The following is a 23999-nucleotide window of genomic DNA, read 5'->3' as shown; positions in this document are numbered from 1 at the left end:
GTCGGTCGTTTTTTTTGCGTTTTGCGTTTGTCGGTCGTCTTTTTGCGTTTGTCGGTCGTCTTTTGCGTTTGTCGGACAAACCGTCGTTTGTCGCGTGTCGTCTTTTTGCGTTTGTCGTCGTGCTTTTTGCGTTTGTCGGTCGTTTTTTTGCCTTGGTTGGTGCTCTTTTGTCGTTTGTCGGGCGTGTTTTTGCGTTTGTCGGTCGTCTTTTTGCGTTTGTCGGTCGTCTTTTTGCGTTGTTTTTTTGTGTTTGCCATTGTTTTCTTGTGTTTGTGTTTTGTCTGTTTTGCATTGTGTTTGCCATTGTCTTTTTGCATTTGTCGTTTGTCTTTTTGCGTTTGTCAAACGCAAAAAGACAAACGACAAACGCAAAAAGACAAACGACAAACGCAAAAGACAAACGCAAAAGACAAAACAAACGCAAGAAGACAAACGCAAGAAGACAAACGCAATAAAGACGACCGACAAACGCAAAAAGACGACCGACAAACGCAAAAAGACGACCGACAAACGCAAAAAGACGACCGACAAACGCAAAAAGACTACCGACAAACGCAAAATGGCGTTTGTCTTTTTGCGTTTGTCGTTTATCTTTTTGCGTGTGTCATTTGTCTTTTTGCGTGTGTCGTTTGTCTTTTTGCGTCGTCTTTTTGCATTTGTCGTTTGTCTTTTTGCGTTTGTCATTTGTCTTTTTGCGTTTGTCGTTTGTCAATGACAAACGCAAAAAGCAAAAAGACAACCGACAAACGACAAACGACAAACGACAAAAAGACAAACGACAAACGCAAAAAGACAAACGACAAATGCAAAAAGACAAACGACAAACGCAAAAAGACAAACGACAAACGCAAAAAGACAAACGACAAATGCAAAAAGACAAACGACAAACACAAAAAGACAAAACAAAAAAAAGACAAAAGACAAACGCAAAAAGACAAACGCAAAAAGACAAACGCAAAAAGACGACGCAAAAAGACGACGCCAAAAAGACAAACGACAAACGCAAAAAGACGACCGACAAACGCAAAAAACACGACAAACGCAAACAAAACCGCAAAAAGACAACCGACAAACGCAAAAAGACAACCGACAAACGCAAAAAGACAACCGACAAACGCAAAAAACCGTCAACCGACAAACGCAAAAATTCAACCGACAAACGTTTGCATTTGTCTTTTTGCGTTTGTCGTTTGTCTTTTTGCATTGTCTTTTTGAGTTTTTCGTTTGTCTTTTTGCGTCGTCTCTTTTGTGTTTTTGTGTCGTCTTTCTGCGTTTGTCGTTTGTCGTCTTTTTGCGTCTTTTTGCGTTTGTCGGTCGTCTTTTTGCGTTTGTCGGTCGTCTTTTTGCGTTTGTCGGTCGTCTTTTTGCGTTTGTCGGTCGTCTTTTTGCGTTTGTCGGTCGTCTTTTTGCGTTTGTCGTTCGTCTTTTTGCGTTTGTCGGTCGTCTTTTTGCGTTTGTCGGTCGTCTTTTTGCGTTTGTCGGTCGTCTTTTTGCGTTTGTCGGTCGTCTTTTTGCGTTTGTCGGTCGTCTTTTTGCGTTTGTCGGTCGTCTTTTTGCGTTTGTCGGTCGTCTTTTTGCGTTTGTCGGTCGTCTTTTTGCGTTTGTCGGTCGTCTTTTTGCGTTTGTCGGTCGTCTTTTTCGTCTTTTTGCGTTGTCTTTTTGCGTTTGTCGTTTGTCTTTTTGCGTGTGTCGTTCGTCTTTTTGCGTGTGTCGTTCGTCTTTTTGCGTGTGTCGTTCGTCTTTTTGCGTTTGTCGTTTGTCTTTTTCCGTTTGTCGTTTGTCTTTTTGCGTTTGTCGTTTGTCTTTTTTGCGTTTGTCGTTTGTCTTTTTTCTTTTGTCGTTTGTCTTTTGTCTTTTTGCGTTTGTCGTTTGTCGTCTGTCATGCGTCTTTTATCTTGTTGCGTTCGTCTTTTTGCGTTTGTTCGTTTGTCGTTTGTCTTTTTGTGCGTCTTTTGTCGTTTGTCGTTTGTCGGTCGTCTTTTTGCGTTTGTCGTTTGTCTTTTTGCGTTCGTCTTTTGCGTTTTTGCGTTTTTCGTCTTTTTGCGTTTGTCGTTTGTCGTTTTTCGTTTGTCGTTTGTCTTTTTGTCGTTTGTCTTTCGTCTTTTTGCGTTTGTCGTTTGTCTTTTTGCGTTTGTCGTTTGTCTTTTTGCGTTTGTCTTTTTGCGTGTGTCGTTTGTCTTTTTGCGTGTGTCGTTTGTCTTTTTGCGTGTGTCGTTTGTCTTTTTGCGTGTGTCGTTTGTCTTTTTGCGTGTGTCGTTTGTCTTTTTGCGTGTGTCGTTTGTCTTTTTGCGTTGTCGTTTTTTTGCATTTGTCGTTTGTCTTTTTGCGTTTGTCATTTGTCTTTTTGCGTTTGTCGTTTGTCGTTTGTCTTTTTGCGTTTGTCGTTTGTCTTTTGTGTTTTTGCTTTGTCTTTTTGCGTTTGTCGTCGTTTCTTTGCGTTTGTCGGTCGTCTTTTTGCGTTTGTCGGTCGTCTTTTTGCGTTTGTCGGTCGTCTTTTTGCGTTTGTCGGTCGTCTTTTTTTTTGCGTTTGTCGACAAAAAAAACACAACGCAAAAAGACGACCGACAAACGCAAAAAAGACGACCGACAAACGAAAAAAGACAACCGACAAACGCAAAAAAGACGACCGACACAAACGCAAAAAGACGACCGACAAATGCAAAAAGACGACCGACAAACGACAAACGCAAAAAGACTACCGACAAACGACAAACACAAAAAGACAAACGACAAACGCAAAAAGACAAACGACAAAAGCAAAAAGACAAACGACAAACGACATACGCAAAAAGACAAACGACACACGCAAAAAGACAACAAAACGACAAAAACAACAACAAACGCAAAAACACACGCAAAAAGACAAACGACAAACGCAAAAAGACAAACGACAACGCAAAAAGACAAACGACGACACAAAAGACGACTCAACAAGACAAACAAACAAACGCAAAAAGACAACCGACAAAAGACAAACGACAAACGCAAAAAAGACGACCGACAAACGCAAAAAGACGACCAACAAACGCAAAAAAAAACGACAAACGCAAAAAACCGACAAACGCAAAAAGACGACCGACAAACGACAAACGACAAACGACGACAAACGCAAAAAGACAAACGACAAACGCAAAAAGACAAACGACAAACGCAAAAAGACAAACGACAAACGCAAAAAGACAAACGACACACGCAAAAAGACAAACGACAAACGCAAAAAGACAAACGACACACGCAAAAAGACAAACGACACACGCAAAAAGACAAACGACACAACACACGCAAAAAGACAACGCAAAAAGACAACGCAAAAAGACAACGCAAAAAGACAACGCAAAAAGACAACGCAAAAAGACGACCGACAAACGCAAAAAAGACGACCGACAAACGCAAAAAGACGACCGACAAACGCAAAAAGACGACCGACAAACGCAAAAAGACGACCGACAAACGCAAAAAGACGACCGTTTGTCATTTGTCTTTTTGCATCTGTCGTTTGTCAGTCGTCTTTTAGCTTTTGAGGTCGATCGTCTTTTTGCGTTTGTCGGTCGTCTTTTTGCGTTATGTCGGTCGTCTTTTTGCGTTTTTGTCGGTCGTCTTTTTGCGTTTGTCGGTCGTCTTTTTGCGTTTGTCGGTCGTCTTTTTGCGTTTGTCGGTCGTCTTTTTGCGTTTGTCGGTCGTCTTTTTCGTTGTCGTTGTCTTTCGTCGTCTTTTTGCGTTTGTCGTCGTCGTCGTTTTTGAATTAGTCGGTCGTCTTTTTGCGTTAGTCGGTCGTCTTTTTGCGTTTGTCGGTCGTCTTTTTTTTGCGTTTGTCGGTCGTCTTTTTGCGTTTGTCGGTCGTCTTTTTGCGTTTGTCGGTCGTCTTTTTTGCGTTTGTCGGTCGGCTTTTTGGGTTTGTCGGTCGTCTTTTTGCGTTTGTCGGGCGTCTTTTTGCGTTTGTCGGCCGTCTTTTTGCGTCGTCTTTTTGCGTGTTTGTCGTTCGTCTTTTTGCGTGTGTCGTTCGTCTTTTTGCGTGTGTCGTTCGTCTTTTTGCGTGTGTCGTTCGTCTTTTTGCGTTTGTCGTTCGTCTTTTTGCGTTTGTCGTTTGTCGTTTGTCGGTCGTCTTTTTGCGTTTGTCGTTTGTCGGTCGTCTTTTTGCGTTTGTCGTTTGTCGGTCGTCTTTTCGCGTTTTTGTCGTTTTTGTCGGTGTCGTTTCGTTTTTTCGCGTTTGTCGTTTTGTCGGTCGTCTTTTTGCGTCGTCGTTTGTCGTTTTGTCGTCGTCGTCTTTTTCGCGTTTGTCGTTTGTCGGTCGTCTTTTTCGCGTTTGTCGTTTGTCGGTCGTCGTTTGTTTTTTGCGTTTGTCGTTTGTCTTTTTGTGTTTTTTGCGTTTGTCTTTTTGCGTTTTTGTCGGTCGTCTTTTTGCGTTTGTGTCGTCTTTTGTCGTTTGTCGGTCGTCTTTTTGCGTTTTGTCGTTTTTGTTCGGTCGTCTTTTTGCGTTTGTCGTTTGTCGGTCGTCTTTTTTTTTGCGTTTGTCGTTTTTTGCGTTTGTCGGTCGTTTTTTTGTGCGTTGTGTCGTCTTTTTGCGTTTGTCGGTCGTCTTTTTTTTGCGTTTGTCGGTCGTCTTTTCTGCGTCGTTTTTTTTTTTGCGTCGTCTTTTTTGCGTTTGTCGTTTTGTTGTCTTTTTGCGTGTGTCGTTTGTCTTTTTGCGTGTGTCGTTTGTCTTTTTGCGTGTGTCGTTTGTCTTTTTGCGTGTGTCGTTTTGTCTTTTTGCGTGTCTTTTTGCGTTTGACAAACGCAAAAAGACAAACGACAAACGCAAAAAGACAAACGACAAACGCAAAAAGACGACCGACAAACGACAAACGCAAAAAGACGACCGACAAACGCAAAAAGATGACCGACAAACGCAAAAAGACGACCGACAAATGACAAACGCAAAAAGACAAACGACAAACGCAAAAAGACAAACGACAAACGCAAAAAGACAAACGACAAACGCAAAAAGACAAACGACAAACGCAAAAAGACAAACGACAAACGCAAAAAGACAAACGACAAACGCAAAAAGACAAACGACAAAGACAAACGCAAAAAGCAAAAAGACAAACGCAAAAAGACGACCGACAAACGCAAAAAGACGACCGACAAACGCAAAAAGACGACCGACAAACGCAAAAAGACGACCGACAAACGCAAACAGACGACAAACAAACAAACAAAAAGACGACCAAAAAACACACGAAAAAGGCACAAAACAAAAACCAAAAAAAGACAAACAACAAAAGCAAGCAGAAGACGAAATAAAAAAAACGGCAATGCAAAAAGACAACGCAAAAAAAGACAAACGACAAACGCAAAAAGACAAACGACAAACGCAAAAAGACAGGCGACAAACGCAAAAAGACAAACGACAAACGCAAAAAGACAGACGACAAACGCAAAAAGACAGACGACAAACGCAAAAAGACAGACGACAAACGCAAAAAGACAAACGACAAACGCAAAAAGACGACGCAAAAAGACAAACGACACACGCAAAAAGACAAACGACAAACGCAAAAAGACAAACGACATACGCAAAAAGACAAACGACAAACGTAAAAAGACAAACGACAAACGCAAAAAGACAAATGCCTTTTTGCGTTTGTCGTTTGTCGGTCGTCTTTTTGCGTTTGTCGTTTGTCGGTCGTCTTTTTGCGTTTGTCGTTTGTCGGTCGTCTTTTTGCGTTTGTCGGTCGTCTTTTTGCGTTTGTCGGTTGTCGTTTGTCGTTTGTCGTCTTTTTGCGTTTGTCGGTCGTTTTCTTTTTGCGTTTGTCGGTCGTCTTTTTGCGTTTGTCGGTCATCTTTTTGCGTTTGTCGGTCGTCTTTTTGCGTTGTCTTTTTGCGTGTGTCGTTCGTCTTTTTGCGTGTGTCGTTCGTCTTTTTGCGTCGTTGTCGTTTGTCGGTCGTCGTTTGTCGTCTTTTGCGTTTGTCTTTTTGCGTTTGTCGGTCGTCGTTTTTGTCGTTTTGTCGTTTGTCGTCGTCGCGTTTTTTTTGCGTTTGTCGTCTTTTTGTCGGTCGTCTTTTTTGCGTCGTTTTTGCGTTTGTCGTTTTTTTGCGTCGTCTTTTGCGTTTGTCGTTTGTCGCAAAAAGACAAACGTCGTCTTTTTGCGTTTGACAAACGTTTGTCGGTCGTCTTTTTGCGTTTGTCGTTTGTCGGTCGTCTTTTTGCGTTTGTCGTTTGTCGGTCGTCTTTTTGCGTTTGTCGTTTGTCGGTCGTCTTTTTGCGTTTGTCGTTTGTCGGTCGTCTTTTCTTTTTGCGTTTGTCGTTTGTCGGTCGTCTTTTTGCGTTTGTCGTTTGTCGGTCGTCTTTTTGCGTTTGTCGTTTGTCGTTCTTCTTTTTGCTTTTGTCGTTTGTCGGTCGTCTTTTTGCGTTTGTCGTTTTTGTCTTTTTGCATTTGTCGTTTGTCGTCTTTTTGCGTTTGTCGTTTGTCGGTCGTCTTTTTGCGTTTGTCGTTTGTCGGTCGGTCGTTTGTCGTTTTTTGTCTTTTTGCGTTTGTCGGTCGATCTTTCTGCGTCGTTTTTTGCGTTTGTCGTTTGTCGTCGTCTTTTTGCGTTGTTTGCGGTCGTCTTTTTGCGTGTGTGGCGTTGTCTTTTTGCGTGTGTCGTTTGTCTTTTTGCGTGTGTCGTTTGTCTTTTTGCGTGTCGTTTGTCTTTTTGCGTTTGACAAACGCAAAAAGACAAACGACAAATGCAAAAAGACAAATGGCAAACACAAAAAGACAAACAAAACACAAAAAGACAAACGACAAACGACAAGACAAACAAACGCAAAAAGACCACAGACAAACGCAAAAAGAAAAACGAAAAAAGAAAAAAGACAAACGCAAAAAGACTACCGACAAACGCAAAAAACGACAAACGACAAACGCAAAAAGACAAACGACAAACGCAAAAAGACAAACGACAAACGCAAAAAGACAAACGACAAACGCAAAAAGACAAATGACAAACAAAAAAAAAACGACCGACCGACAAACTCAAAAAGACGACCGACAAACGCAAAAAGACGACCGACAAACGCAAAAAGACGACCGACAAACGCAAAAAGACGACCGACAAACGCAAAAAGACGACCGACAAACGCAAAAAGACGACCGCAAAAAGGCAAAAAAGACGACCGACAAACGACAAATGACAAACGCAAAAAGACTACCGACAAACGAAAAACGCAAAAAGACAAACGACAAACGCAAAAAGACAAACGACAAACGACAAACGCAAAAAGACAAAAGACAAATGCAAAAAGACAAAAGACAAACGATAAACGCAAAAAGACAAACGACAAACGCAAAAAGACAACCGAAAAACGCAAAAAGACGACGCAAAAAGACAAACGACACACGCAAAAAGACAAACGACAAACGCAAAAAGACAAACGACAAACGTAAAAACGACAAACGACAAACGACAAAAGACAAATGCCTTTTTGCGTTTGTCGTTTGTCGGTCGTCTTTTTGCGTTTGTCGTTTGTCGGCGTCTTTTTGCGTTTGACAAACGTCGGTCGACTTTTTGCGTTTGCGTTTTGCGTTTGTCGTTTGTCGGTCGACAAACGCGTTTGTCGTTTGTCGGTCGTCTTTTTGCGTTTGTCGTTTGTCGGTCGTCTTTTTGCGTTTGTCGTTTGTCGGTCGTCTTTTTTGCGTTTGTCGTTTGTCGGTCGTCTTTTTGCGTATTATGAAAATATATATTAGGCACTTTGGCGCCATATGACTGTGCTTACTTCTAATAAAATAAAATATTTTAAATTTTTTTTTTAAAAATGGCAAAAAAACGACGCAAAAAGACGACGGACAAACGCAAAAAGACGACCGACAAACGCAAAAAGACGACCAACAAACGCAAAAAAAAAGAGGAACGACAAACGCAAAAAAGACAACCGACAAACGCAAAAAAGACGAAACGACAAACGACGAAAACGCAAAAAAAGACTACCGACAAACGACAAACGCAAAAAGACAAAGAAAAATGCAAAAAAGCGACGCAAAAAGACGAGCGACAAACGCAAAAAGACAAACGACAAACGACAAACGCAAAAAGACAAACGACGCAAAAAGACAAACGACACACGCAAAATGACAAACGACACACGCAAAAAGACAAACGACACACGCAAAAAGACAAACGACGACAAACGCGACAAACGCAAAAAGACAAACGACAAACGCAAAAAGACAAACCACAAACGCAAAAAGACAAAAAAAGACAAACCACAAACGCAAAAAGACAAACGACAAACGCAAAAAGAAAAAGACAAACGACACACGCAAACAGACAAACGATAAACGCAAAAAGGCGTTTGTCTTTTTGCGTTTGTCGTTTGTCTTTTTGCGTGTGTCGTCGCTTGTCTTTCTGCCTTTGTCGCTTGTCTTTTTGCCTTTGTCGTTTGTCTTTTTGCCTTTGTCGTTTGTCTTTTTGCCTTTGTCGTTTGTCTTTTTGCCTTTTTGTCGTTCAAGACAAACGACAAAGGCAAAAAGACAAACGACAAAGGCAAAAAGAAAACGACAAACGACAAAGGCAAAAAGACAAACGACAAACGCAAAAAGACAAACGACAAAACGCAAAAAGACAAACGCAAAAAGCCAAACGACAACGCAAAAAGACGAACGCAAAAAGACAAACGACAACGCAAAAAGACGACGCAAAAAGACAAACGACAAAGGCAAAAAGAAAAGACAAAACGACAAACGCAAAAAGAACGTACTTATTCATGTACCTGTTAAAAAGGGTCTTGAATGTTGTTGTTCCTGTCTCCAGCACCATCTTTGGCAGCTCATTCGAAATGTCATCTAACTCTCGTGAAAAATATACATCTATCTCGTCTCTTTCATCCTCCAGTTTTAGACACAACCAGTGAATGAGGCATTCATTTCCCCAGAGCCTGCTGATCATCATTTGCTCTCAAATCTCCATTTTCTCCGTGAGGAACTGCAAACCTATCTTTTAGGGTAGCCCATGAGTTTCCATATGCACATTTCAGCAGCATCTGCACATCGCCCGGGAGAGGGATTTAAATGCTGCACATCTGATTGCTGCACAATCAATTAAGAAATTCACTTGTTTTCTTCAAGGGATCTGGAGCTTCTGCAACCATGCCTCTAGCTTCAGCTGGAGTCCAGGGTTTCAACACGGGAACTTCTCCTATCATAATACGGGGGTCTCTATCAGAGACTCGGGCTTAGACTCTTCCTTACCATTCATCACCTGGAGCTTTGTTTGCTCATCCTTCTTCATATCTATTATATTTCTTCTCAATCATGTATCTGGTCCCCTCCCATTGGTAACATCTGCTTCTTCTGGACTAGCCGGAGGAGGTGGGATTCCTTCCATCCAATCCATCCGAGCCACCAGAGGTGGAAACAGAGCCTCAGCAACTGATCTTCCTCTATATACGCCGGGTTATAGGGAGGTTGGTGCTGGCGTAATGCGGCTGCCATCATCAACAGATCATTAAAATGATCCTCTACCGGGGTGCCTTCTCTACAGGGTGTCGGGGATATTTTGCTGCCACGTGCTTTGTTATTATAGGCACAGGTCCATCATTTCCCTCTTTCTGCTTAACACTTTTCTCCTCCTCTAGGGGATTTTCTCCATTCCCGCCTAATTCCTTATTATTTTCATCCATATAACATATTTAGCACTCCAACTATCACTAATAATTCTTTTTTTTATATTTTATTTTATTAGAAGTACAGTCATATGGCACCAAAGTGTCTAATATATATTTTCATAATACATTTTATGTACAACTTTTTTTTTTGTTACATTGAAAAAAGATGAAAATAATAAAAAGAAGTTAGATGGTAAAGGATAGAAAGATGTGAAATATATAGTGTGTGAAGAAAGAAAACGAGTAAATGAAGAAAGTTGAGAGAGAAAATAGTGAAAAGAAAAGGAGATCATTATTTATAATCTTGACCAACCCTCGTCCAGTCCTGAAACAGTTATTTTTTACAATTGTGTTGCTCCATATGATTCCAAAAAAACGACGAATGGAGACCAACTCGTTATGAATTGGTCTGATTTATCCATTAGGAGGAATCGCAATTCCTCAGGATGAGCGGTGTCCAACATACTTGCAATCCACATTTTAAGCGTTGGTATTGATGTACCCTTCCAAAATTTAAGTATTAATTTTTTTGCTATTATTAAACCATAGTTAAGGAATAGATTTTGAGATGTGTTCAATTTATTCCCATCTTCCATTACACCAAATATAATAATTTCAGTATTAGGTTCCATTCTTGTCTTGAATAATTTTGTATTTCAAAAATATCATTCCAAAATCTATAAAGTTTTATGCAGGAAACTAAGGAGTGTGTTATAGTTGCCTTTTGGGCTAGACATTTATCACAAGTGGCGGATATATTTGGATAAAATTTGTTCAATCTTGTTTTTGAATAATATAATCTATGTACAATTTTAAATTGAATTAGATTATGTCTTACATTAATTGAACATTTGTGAATGGTTTTGGCGAGATGGGAGCACAATTAATATTTGCAAAGGTAGAATTATTAGTGATACCTGATATATATATCAGGTATCTGTTTCTTGTTTTTTGTGTAAAATTGTATGTATGCACTGAGTACAAGCAGCTTTCAGTTTCACTGTACATGTATAGTGACAATAAATGGCATATCTATATATCAGGTATCACTAATAATTCTACCTTTGCAAATATTAATTGTGCTCCCATCTCGCCAAAACCATTTTTTCAGAGATAAGTAGGACAGAGAAGGCTTATAACTTGCCCCCACCGGCCAATCTCCATTTGATCGATCAGCTAGACTACCACAAGATAATTACCGGACATTGGTCATCTCCGTTTATTTTTTATTACCACATCTGCTGGCGATCCCGGTGAAACAACTCCAGTCCCGTCCCGACCCCCTGGGAAACTGAAGGGAGCGACAATCAACTGCCACGGATACAAATAATGTCATACACAAGAAAGGGCAGATGCTGATTTTTTTTTTTAAAGAAACATGTATAACAACCGCTGCACGGCAATCAGACACAAACAATTTGTTAACTAGTACTTTTAGCACTTCTTAAAAACAAGTAGTTAACAAATAGTTATACAATGTCATCAATGCATCCATCCACATTCCTCAGTAAATGTTATTGTGTTTTGAACGTATTAATGACGCCGTGTTCCTTTGAATAAAACTCACTCGGTATCATCAATATTTGTTTAAAACACAATTACATTTACTGAGGAATGCAGATCGATGCATTGATGACATGTTGATGACACGCTCTCTTCCTCCCTCTCTCGCGCTGTCTCTCCCACTCCCCATCTCGTCTCTCTCTACCTCTCCCACTCCCTCTCTCTCTCACCCTGTCGCCTCGGCATTCCCGGAATCATTGACGTTTTGCGGTAGACAAAAATGCTGGAGAAACCCAGCGGGTGAGGCAGCCGCCTTGCCCGCTGAGTTCCTCCAGCACTCTGTGTTTTTTGTTTGGCTCTGAAGTTGAAGGTGGCTCAGCGGGACGGGCATGGGCTCTGGGGAGAGGGTTGCGTTTCTGGTCGAGACCCTTCTTCAGACAATCACAAGTACTCTCACTGACGAGAGTTCAGTTCAGTCTGAAGAAGGGTCTTCTCTCCAGAGTCGCTGCGCTGCCTGTCCTGCTGAGTTATTCCAGCTTTATGTCTATCTTCAATTTCAGAGAAATACAATTTCTCACGGGGGGCTTATAACATCTCTAAACATCTCTGGGACCCTCTAAACTCCTCTATGCCCCTCTGAACACTTCTAAACCCATCTGAACCCCTCTAATCATCTCTAAACTGTTTAAACCCCTCTAAACTAGGAGGCTGCAAGGTGACTTGGATAGGCTGGGTGAGTGGGCAAATGCATGGCAGATGCAGTATAATGTGGACAAATGTGAGGTTATCCACTTTAGTGGCAAAAACAGATAAGTAGACTATTATCTGAATGGTGGCCGATTAGGAAAAGGGGAGATGCAATGAGACCTGGGTGTCATGGTACACCAGTCATTGAAAGTAGGCACGCAGGTGCAGCAGGCAGTGAAGAAAGCGAATGATATGTTAGCATTCATAGCAAAAGGATTTGAGTATAGGAGCAGGGAGGTTCTACTGCAGTTGTTCAGGGTCTTGGTGAGACCCCACCTGGAGTATTGCTGTAAAGAGGAGTCTTGAACACACTGTGTCTTTACTACTATTTATTGATATTACACAACCGTGGCTGCCCTAGCTGTACGTGGTCTGTCACAGAAGCTAGAGAGAGACCAATGGGTGGGGAGGTTGCAATTATACTTCTGATATGGGGAGTGGTTAGTAGTGGTGAGGTCACTATATTAAAGTTTTGGGCTCTTAACCTGAGGAAGGACATTCTTGTCATAGAGGGAGTACAGAGAAGGTTCACCAGACTGATTCCTGGGATGTCAGGACTTTCATATGAAGAAGGACTGGGTAGACTCGGCTTGTACTTGCTAGAATTTAGAAGGTTGAGGGGGGATCTTATAGAAACTTACAAAATTCTTAAGGGGTTGGACGGAATAGATGCAGGAAGATTGTTTCCGATGTTGGTGAAGTCCAGAACAAGGGGTCTCAGTTTAAGGATAAAGGGGAAATCTTTTAGGACTGAGATGAGAAAAACATTTTTTTTACACAGAGAGTGGTGAATCTCTGGAATTCTCTGCCACATAATGTAGTTGAGGCCAGTTCATTGGCTGTATTTAAGAGGGAGTTAGATGTGGGCCTTGTGGCTAAAGGGATCAGGGGAAAATTGTTCCCAATTGGGCCCCGCACCCTCTAAGGCCGGCCCTGAATTCCGGGTCTCTGGCACTTTTAGGCAGCAACTTCATGGCCAATGTACAGCCCCATAGCCTTGAACTTAATTAAAACGACAAGTGTTGCATTTCCTGCGGTTGCAAGGGAAAGTGCCAGGAGAGGGGGTGGTTTGGGTGGGAAGGGACGAATTGACCAGGGAGTTACGGAGGGAGCAGTCTCTGCGGAAAGCCAACAGGGGAGGAGATGGGAAGATGTGGCCAGTGGTGGGATCCCATTGGTAGACAGAAAAGCTGGAGAAAATCAGCGGGTAAGGCAGCATCTGTGGAGCGAAGGAATAGGTGACGTTTCGGGTCGAGCCCCTTCTTCAGATTGATGTCGGGGGGGGGGGGGGGATGACATGAAAAAGAAAGGAAGAGTCGGAGACAGTAGGCTGTGGGAAAGCTGGGAATGGGAGGGGAAGGAGGATGAAAGCAAGGACTACCTGAAATTAGAGAAGCCAATGTGCATACCGCTGGGGTGTAAACTACCCAAGCAAATATGAGGTGCTGCCCCTCCAATATGCGGTGGGCCCAGGACTGAAAGCTCGGATTCGGAATGGGAAGGGGAGTAGAAGTGTTGAGCTACCGGGAGATCAGGTTGGTTATTGCGAACTGAGTGGGGGTGTTGTGCGAAGCGATCGTCAAGCCTGCGCTTGGTCTCACCGAGGTTGATCATATGCTGAATAATCCAACCACATTTTTGTTTGGAAGTGGAAAGAAATAATAGAAATTGTATTCATTGCAACGTGTAAAAAGAGTTGAGATACAGTATTATAATTTTGCTGCATGTCATTGTGGTATATATCATGTCTTGATTGGTGAATATGTTTAGTTTGTGGCTTTATTTGAAGCAGAAATAATATGTGTGTCCTTCATTGAGCATAATTCCGACTGGTTTTCGTCCAAGCACATTACCGCAAGCCGTCTTAAATGACCACCTAAACTGTCATTTGGCAACTTAAAAAGCTGCCTAGGTTGCCCGGTTGACAACAGAGAAAAAAAATTAAGTGAGAGCCCTGCAAGGTGCATAATATTTTTGACACTGTGACAGCATATGTATTTTCATACATATGCTGTCACAACGCACTGTAGTCTCTAAACAACCCTTCAGTAATTTTCCTTGCCCTCCATTTCAGAATAATAGTGTTTTAAGCCAATAACTCGACACCAGCACTGGCAATAAATAAATAAATAAATAAATAAATAAATAAATAAATAAATAAAGCGCACCTTTCCAGCCCCTTATCTCATTGGCCACGCTCAGCCCCAAATCGGTGTCAATCTGGTGGAACATCTTCCTCTAGTCGTGGGGTGGGGGATTGGGAGGGGGGTTGGGGCTCACAAGTGGAACAGGTTAGGGCCCCTCTTCATCTAAATCCTGCTCCGACAGCAGTGTTTATACGTAGTCCCCCCCCATTATAGGGCACCATAATGGTTGGGACACATGGCTTCACAGGTGTTTGTAATTGCTCAGGTGTGTTTAATTGCCTCCTTAATGCCGGTATAAAAAAGCTCTCCTCCACACCAAGTCTTTCCTCCAGTCTTTCCATCACCTTTGGAAACTTTTATTGCTGTTTATCAACATGAGGACCAAAGTTGTGCCAATAAAAGTCAAAGAATCCATTATGAGACTGAGATGCAAGAATAAAACTGTTAGAGACATCAGCCAAATCATAGGCTTACCAAAATCAACTGTTTGGAACATCATTAAGAAGAAAGTGAACACTGGTGAGCTTACTAATCGCAAAGGGACTGTCAGGCCAAGGAAGACCTCCACAGCTGATGACAGAAGAATTCTCTCTATAATAAAGAAAAACCCCCCAAACACCTGTCCGACAGATCAGAAACACTCTTCAGGAGTCGGGTGTGGATTTGTCAATGACCACTGTCTGCAGAAGACTTCATGAACAGAAATACAGAGGCTACACAGTAAGATGCAAACCACTGGTTAGCCGCAAAAATAGAATGGCCAGGTTACAGTTTGCCAAGAAGTACATAAAAGAGCAACTACTGTTCTGGAAAAAGGTCTTGTGGACAGATGAGATGAAGATTAACTTATATCAGAGTGATGGCAAGAGCAAAGTATGGAGGAGAGAAGGAACTGCCCAAGATCCAAAGCATACCACATCATCTGTAACACACAGTGGTGGGGGTGTTATGGCCTGTGCCTGTATGGATTCCGAGGGTACGGGCTCACTTATCTTCATTGATGATACAACTGCTGATGGTAGTACTGTAGCATAATGAATTCCAAATTGTATAGACACATGCTATTTGCTCCTTCAAACAAATGCCTCAAAATTCATTGGCTGGCGTTTCATTCTACAGCAAGACAATGATCCCAAACATACTGCTAAAGCGACAAAGGAGTTTTTCAAAGCTAAAAAATGGTCAATTCTTGAGTGGCCATGTCAATCACCTGATCTGAACCCAATTGAGCATGCTTTTTATATGCTGAAGAGAAAACTAAAGGGGCTAGCCCCCCCAAACAAGCATAAGTTAGATGGCTGTAATACAGGCCTGGCAGAGCATCACCAGAGAAGACAACCAACAACTGGTGTTGTCCACAAATCGCAGACTTCAAGCAGTCATTGCATGCAAAGGATATGCAACAAAACATGACTCATTTAATTTACTGTGTCCCAAACATTATGGTGCCCTAAAATGGGGGACCGATGTATAAACACTGCTGTAATTTCTATATGGCGAAACCAAAATGTATAAACATGGGTTTTATTAAAATCTGACAATGTGCACTTTAACCACATGTGATTATTTTTTTCCATTACAAATCTCAAATGGTGGAGAGGCAAATAAATAAATGATGGGTCTTCGACTCAAACATTACGGAGGGCACTGTACCTTGATCTTCAGGCCCAAGGTTCCTGGTCCACCCTGAAAGCCATGGAGTTTTGACAAGGATGTCACTACTAAGGAACCCATTGAATGGGTTTTGCAGTAGCAACATTTTGTGAAGTTAAAAAAACAAAAAAAAACAGGATCTCTTATTTTTTGCACTCTTTAGTATAGTTTTGAGGAAGTTCCAGTTATTTTGAATTTGTTCTATCAGATCTCCCTTTTCAGCAAAACCAGGGTGTCTATATTTAAGAGGGAGTTAGATGTGACCCTTGTGGCTAAAGGGATCAGGGGGTATGGAGAGAAGGCAGGTACAGGATACGGAGTTGGATGATCAGCCATGATCATATTGAATGGCGGTGCAGGCTCGAAGGGCCGAATGGCCTACTGCTGCACCTATTTTCTATGTTTCTATGTCATGAACCAAGCTGTGTTGAGAAGATGGTGATAGACTGGAGCAGAAAGATGTGATGACGTGGGTAAGGGTGAAAGTGGGTTTTACCAGTTAAGGATGTCACTTGATGGCTGCCTGATGCCAACAAAAATGTCAGGCATGTCACCATGGAGATGCCCTGCCCAGTTTCATGTCAGGCACAATGTGACCCGGACGTTACTCCAGCACCACCCACTGTGGATCCAACTGTACCACATATCATCCCCAAAACTGACACCATGTGATAGAATTTATAGGATTCTAATCTGGATTACACTGTGCTGTGATCCAGAGTACACTGCCCAGAAAGCAGCAAGACAGAAACAAAAACTGGTGAACACTGAAGGTGTATTGTCTGGTAACCTATCAGCAGTACTTCCTGTCAAATAGAAAGTACTGATGACAGTTATGGCAGTTCTGAGTGCAGTGGCCCAGATATATGGTACATTTTCCAGTGTCAATGAAATGATGGTGCAGGTGAGACCACTCATCTATTTGCTTCAGGAGATTAGTGTCTTCCACCACATTTCTAACTGAACAATGAACAGTTGACCACTGAGTCTTCAAAGCATTGACAATCACAAATTACTTTGTTAGTTTTCCCTTGTGCAACCATGTAAAACACTCTCCAGTTTGTGGGAAGATTGAGTGTTATAACACCAAGGGATGCTCACCTCTGCAGTACGTGCTACTCGGAAAATGCTACACACTAATTATCAGAATGTTATTTCATATCCAGGTTCTTTGCATTAATTAATTCGATCTGTGTATTTATATGTACATTTACGTTTTCAAAATATTTCAAATACACTGAAGCCTCTGCTCTGATTTTAAGAGCATGAGAAATAGGAGTGGTTCATCCATAGAGCCTTCTATCAGTCAATAGATAATAGGTGCAGGAGTAGGCCACACAGCCCTTCGAGCCTGCACTGCCATTCAATGTGATCATGGCTGATCATCCACAATCAGTACCCCGTACCTGCCTTCCCCCTATATCCCCTGACTCCGCTATCTTCAAGAGTTCTATCTAGCTCTCTCTTAAAAGTTTCCAGAGAACCAGCCTCCACCGCCCTCTGAGGCAGAGAATTCCACAGACTCGCGGCTCTCTGTGTGAAAAAGTGCTTCCTCATCTCTGTTGCTCCGCTGCTTGCAGTCAAAAGATCTCTCCTGCTCTTTGGCCACAAACCCACTTTCACATCCAATCCCCACATTAATATAATCGTGTACATTACCAGCTCTCAGACACAGCAAATTCTAACGTTTTTCCCCCACACCTCCCCACCCATCCATCCCCCACCCCCCTTCACAGTCCCCCCTGTCCTAAAAAGAGACGTAATGTTGACATTATAATCTATACTTATAGATTGCTCATTGTGGGGAAAGGATCTTTCAACCTCTCAAAATATTAAGTTTCAATGAGATCTTGTCCCTCCACAATCTAGAAATTATAGGCCTTTACCACACATTAGTTCCATGTCATAACAAGAAACTTAAACCACTGCCTACAGGACAAATCTCTACATGATGTATCACTTGCACCTTGCAACATTTTAACAGGAATTCTATAAGGTGCACACTAACCCCCTGGCAAAATGCAGCAATGCCATTTGTCTTCTTATCTACTTGCCGTAAACGCAAATTACCTCAGTGTTTTTCATATGGCAATACTTAGCAGTCACTTAACACTTAAAATATTTTTTTTGCTTCCTTACAAGGTAAATCATCTCATATTTCCCCACATTACTCCATTTGCTACCTTCTTCCTGTTATCCACACTATGCCACTGCAACCTCTTGTCATCCTCTTTACCACTTGTTTTCCCATGTATTTTTATCATGCTTGTAAACTTGTGAAACTTGGTTCCTTTATCCAAATCTCACCCTCCACAAATTCACCCCTCCCTGCATCCAACAAACGTCCGGGGAATTAGCAGTGAGCAGAAACTCAACTGAACCGGCCAAATAAATACTGTGGCAGCAAAAGCATATAATAAGCTAAATAACCTAAGGCAAGTGAATCGCTTCCCAACACCTCAAAGTCTTTCTACCAAGTGCAAGTGACATGTCAGGAACGTGCGTGCCTGCTCGAAAGCAGATCCAAAACCAAAGCAGCTTGACGCCATCCAACTCAAAGCAGCCCAATCAATGAGCGCTTCTACCAGCCCAGCTTCACATCAGTGGGTGCACATTACAAAATACACTGCAATTCCTTGCCCAGACTGTTCTCACAACAACTCCCAAATTTGTGACCTCTACCATCAAAGCAAGAGCAAAGCTTTTTGAACATCATCTCCATTTCCCTTGACGTGGAAAAGCTTTTTCCATTGAGAGTAGGGAAGATTCAAACAAGAGGACATGATTTGAGAATTAAGGGACAAAAGTTTAGGGGTAACATGAGGGGTAACTTCTTTACTCAAAGAGTGGTAGCTGTGTGGAATGAGCTTCCAGTGGAAGTGGTGGAGGCAGGTTCGATTTTATCATTTAAAAATAAATTGGATAGGTATATGGACGGGAAAGGAATGGAGGATTATGGTCTGAGTGCAGCTAGATGGGGCTAGGTGAAAGTAAGTGTTCGGCACGGACTAGAAGGGTCGAGATGTCCTGTTTCCGTGCTGTAATTGTTATATGGTTATATAAATATTGTTGCATTAATATTTATATTATTACACTTTTTGCTTTGATAGAACTTCTTTGAAGATGGATATTGAAGGAAGACGCAAGAGTTGAAACTTGGACACGGAATTTTCTTTATAGACATCATGGCACAGATGACTCTGTTGGGGACAATTGTCGTGTTAACTTATCTTTCCTCACCTGCTGCTTGTGTATCATCAGATGGGTTAGGGACACATTCAATGAATTGTTCAAGAATTGGATATCCACTTTCTCCTTGTATCGTGGGGCCAGACATAGAGAAGTTGGATCTGTCCCACAACAACATCAAAATAATTCAACAGCAGAACTTCCAAAATCTGACCAAGCTGAAAATTCTGTTTCTACAATTCAATGAGATCGCCAAAATAGAACCTGGATCATTTGCAAAAAACTCAGAACTACTTCATCTTGATCTTTCAAATAATTTGCTGCATGTTATTTCAGACTTGCCATTTAACCATCTGCGATCATTAACATACCTTGATATTACCCACAACAGGTTTGAAACGGCTGACTTTGGAGCAGAGATCAGCAAGCTGCAGAAACTACACACTTTACGTTTTGGAAATGTTTTGCTCTCTTCCCTGAATTCCAGTTACTTATTTTCCCTTCAGGCAGTCCCAATTAAAGAGATGTATTTTATACCTGGAGAATTGAAGACATATGAACCTGGAACGCTCAATATCCTGCAAAGCATGGAGAAACTTTCTTTAGATTTACAGTTTGGGCTGCAACCACAATTATTGATTAATATTTTTAAGGATATTCCAATATCGACTACCACATTGGAGATTCTAAATACTGATTTGGTCAAATATGGTGAAAATGAAGATCTATTCTTTCCTTTAAAAAAATCAAATATCTCAACATTAGTTATTATGAATATTACCGTTGATGATTCTATGACTACTTATCTCCTTAACACTGTTCTGGACTCAAACATAAAAGAATTATATTTAATCGGTGTTAGAATGGATGGCATTGGCAGATGGAATATACAGGCTGTGCCGGTGGAAAATATTAATTTGCGTAAACTTTCTATAATTGACTTGCATAATCCAAATTTCTACAAATTTTATTCACTTCAACATTTACTTAATATATTTAGACATCTGACTGAGTTAAGAATAATGAAGGGGAGCTTGTTCTACGTCCCATGTGAGGTATCTGAAATCATGACTGAAGTAAGATATATGGATTTATCTTCCAACTTACTTCAGGGACCTACCTTTGTTCCTGAAGAATGTTCAGATCCTTTTCCCAAACTTAACACTCTCGTTCTGAACAGGAACACAGTTGCAGATCTACATACACTAAGTAGATTGACAAATAAATTGAAAAGCTTGTCCAATATAAGTGCGAGTCATAATGATCTACGCTTGGCCAAGAAACAGTCTTGCACATGGCTTCAAACACTGAAACGTATGGATTTATCTCACAATTCCCTAGCAGAAAATGTGTTTGACTGCTTGCCGGCATCAGTGGAATCTCTAGACTTGAGTTACAATTCCATTACCACTGTGCCAAACCTGAGAAGACTGGAAAACCTCCGGGAAATTATTTTGACAAAAAATTCCATTGTCTCTTTTCCTGAGATTGCAGGACTGAAAACTTTGCATATTGACAACAATGGAATGACCCATGTCAACGTGGACTCATTACAGTCCATGGGTCTGACGGAGCTCAAACTGAGCAATAATCCCTTTGAATGTTCCTGTGCAATTCAATCACTCACCAATTATATTCAACAGACAGATACAAAGATTCTCGATTGGCCGCATCAGTATCAGTGTTACAGTCCACCAAGATTTAGGAATCAAGTTATCAAATATCTGAAATTTTCTCCCATCGAGTGCAAAATCCCCTTATTTGTAGGGATTCTTGTGGCATGTATAGCAGCATTAGTGGCAGTGTGTATCCTGCTGTGTATAAAATATAACATTACCTGGTACATACGCACACTCTGGCTTTGGCTCAAGGCTAAAAGAAATCTAGATGTCAGCCAGGTTCAGAACAATTTTGAGTTCAATGCTTTTATTTCATACAGTGAACATGATGCCTTGTGGGTGAAGAACAAATTGTTAGCACAGCTAGAGAACAATGAGCCCCCATATCGCATCTGCATCCATGAAAGAGATTTCAAACCTGGAAAGCCAATCATTACTAATATCATTGACTGCATATCAAAAAGCTACAAAACCATTTTCATCTTATCAAAAAACTTTGTGAAAAGTGAATGGTGCCACTATGAATTTTTCTTTGCCCACCAACAGGTATTTGATGATAAAAAGGACAGTCTCATCCTGCTCCTGTTAGAACCTATTCCAAAGAATTCTATCCCCGATCGATTTTGCAAATTGAGGAAGCTGATGAACAAGAACACATACCTGGAGTGGCCTCAGAATGAGTTTCAACAGGGCTTCTTTTGGAAAAGATTGAAAGCTGTCCTGAATTTGGATTTCCATCCATGCAGTTCTACAAGTGTGCATAAAAAGGGGCAATTAGATCCATGAATACCATAGAGATACAGACTCAGAGTCATGCAGCATGTAAACAGACCATTGGACCACCATATCCATATCAATCAGTGGGCTCTCAACCCCAACAATGTCGTGCTCTGCTCTCGTCAATATACTTGGTTACCTTTTCAAGAAACTTATTCAGATTGGTCAGACAAGCTCTACATTTGACAAAGCCATGGTGATTATCTTTGAATTTGAATCCACCCATTCACAAAAAAGTGAAGCCGACATTACTTCAACAAAAAAAAGTTACTTTGCCCTATGTATATTAATGGTAAATACATTGATCTGAATTATCTGCAGCAATACCTACATATGATATGGTTCAATGTACAAATTATATGGCAATTAGATATCTGGAATGAAAAATCTTGTACAGTATACTTAAAAATATACAATGATTGCTTTTCTTTTGTAAGTTTTTTTTAAAAACAATTGTGAAAAAGTAGTTGGATTTATTGTCCACCAGTTGGAAATTCTGGTCATCTATCAACGTTTCAATTTTGCATAAGGTATTGACACTGCAGGTGTGAGCCCACACTCTGTACAAATCCTCTCTGCAACATAAGGCTACCCGTTCCAGGCAACAGACAAGGCACAGTTCATGGCCATGTGTCAATGTTATTGCAGAGACAAGGTTTTGTGACATTGGCATGTTACCACTACCAATTGTTGTGCATGTTGCGTACAATAGCTGTACAATATCAGAAGCTTGTATTCTTTGCACCATGTGCCGTCTGAAATAAAAATGAAGGTGAGGAGTTATCTTGAACTGGGAAGGGTTATGCTTGTATTGCTTCAAAATGTTAATAATTAACTATGAACTGTCAAATAAAACAAATTAGTTCTAAAAATGTGTTCTTAATCCGAATTATGTGTAATTGGTTTCACCCACTTCAGTACATGAACTGTGAGGGTAATTCTCGGGGTCGCTAGTTGCCATGGAATCATATATTTCTAATCTACAATCTTGTGCATTGTAACTGTCCATTTTCATATCACAGCATAATAGAAACATAGAAAATAGGTGTCGGAGTAGGCTATTCGGCCCTTCGAGCCAGCACCATTCAATATGATCATGGCTTATCATTCAGAATCAGTATCCTGTTCCTGCTTTCTCCCCATATCACTTGATTCTGTTAGCCCTTAAAAGCTATATCTAACTTTCTCTTGAATACATGCAGTGAATTGGCCTCCACTGCCTTGTGAGGCAGAGAATTCCTCAGATTCATATGTCTCTGGCTGAAAATGTTTGGCCTCATCTAAATGGCCTACCCCTTATTCTTAAACTGTGATCCCTGGTTCTGGACTCCCCCAACATGGAGACCATTTTTCCTGCATCTAGCCTGTCCAATCCCTTAAGAATTTTATATGTTTTTATCAGATATCCTCTCATCCTTTTAAATTCCAGTGAATATAAGCCCAGTCGAACCATTCTTTCATCATATGTCAGTCCCACCATCCCGGGAATTAATCTGGTGAATCTACGCTACACTCCATCAATAGCAAGAATGTCCTTCCTCAAATTAGGAGACCAAAACTGCACACAATGCTCCAGGTGCGGTCTCACCAGGATCCTGTACAACTGCAGTAGGACCTCCTTGCTCCTATACTCAAATCCTCTCGCTATGAAGGCCAACGTGCCATTAGCTTTCTTCACTGCCTGCTGTACCTGCATGCTTCCTTTCAATGACTGATGCACAAGGACATCTAGTTCTTGTTGCACTTTCCCCTTTTCCTAATCTGACACCATTCAGATAATAATCTGCCTTCTTGTTCTTGCCACCAAAGTGGATAACCTCACATTTATCCACATTATACTGCATCTACCATGCATCTGCCCACTCACCCAACATATCCGTCACCCTGCAACCATATCATTCTCCTCACAGTTCACATTGTGTCATCTGCAAACTTGGAGATGTTACATTTAATTCCTTTGTCTAAATCGTTAATATATATATTGTAAATAACTGAGGTCCCATCCCTGAGCCTTGTGGTACCACACTAGGCACTACCTGCCATTCTGAAAAGGACCCATTAATTCCTACTCTTTGCTTCCTGTCTGCCAACCAGTTCTCTATCCATGTCAATACCCTACCCCTAATACCATGTGCTCTAACTTTGCACACTAATCTTTTGTGTGGGACCTTGTCGAAGGCTTTTTGAAAGTCCAGATACACCACATCCACGAGCTCTCCCTTATCCATTCTATTTGTTACATCATCAAAAAATTCCAGAACATTAGAGCATGATTTTTCCTTCATAAATCCATGCTGACTTTGACCGATCCTGTCACTGCTTTCCAAATCCGCTGCTATTACATCTTTAATAATTGACAGGCATCTTCTGGGTTGCGTATCCACTGTCAACCCTTTAAGTGTCACTAGACTAAGTGGGACCCGTTGGGTCCCTGTCACACAGGAGGCTTGGTCCCCCAACGCAATATTCCACCAAACACCCATAGCTCCCAACTGCACAGACGCAGCTCATTTCCCTCATCCCTAGCACTCTCTTCCCCCTACTCTTCACCTCCCTCTTCTTTTCCCTCCCCTCTTCCAATCTCCCCCTCACTTCTCTCTCCCCCTCTCCTTTCCTCTACCCTCAGTCACTCCCTCCCTCTCCTCTCCCCTCCCTACTACCCTCCTCTCCTCTCCCTCCATCCCCTCTCCTCTCCCTCCCAGGTTCTCGAGGTTACCGCTCCTTTCTCTACTTGCGTGC

The 23999-nt window shown here is 41.5% G+C and overlaps 1 protein-coding gene across 6 annotated transcripts in view; it reads left to right on the top strand.

Annotated features, from left to right (window-relative positions):
* The window catches only part of prg4b (proteoglycan 4b), a 138309-nt gene that overhangs the window by 48888 nt on the left and 65422 nt on the right, over window positions 1–23999 (top strand). For 5 of the 6 annotated variants that reach the window (XM_055642159.1, XM_055642161.1, XM_055642158.1 and 2 more), the window contains one exon: window positions 18786–22132. The exons of the other annotated variant lie outside the window; for it this stretch is intronic. In XM_055642159.1, coding sequence (XP_055498134.1) covers window positions 18861–21269 — 2409 coding nt within the window. In that variant the 5' untranslated portion in view covers window positions 18786–18860 and the 3' untranslated portion in view covers window positions 21270–22132. Of the gene's footprint in view, window positions 1–18785; window positions 22133–23999 lie in introns of those variants that run through there. 6 annotated transcript variants of the gene reach the window in all.

This window comes from Leucoraja erinacea, chromosome 10 (genome assembly GCF_028641065.1).
Source record: "Leucoraja erinacea ecotype New England chromosome 10, Leri_hhj_1, whole genome shotgun sequence".
In the NCBI taxonomy this organism is placed as follows: Eukaryota; Metazoa; Chordata; class Chondrichthyes; order Rajiformes; family Rajidae; genus Leucoraja; species Leucoraja erinaceus.
Note: the sequence above shows the minus strand (reverse complement) of the source record. Positions and strands in the feature narration are given on the sequence as shown.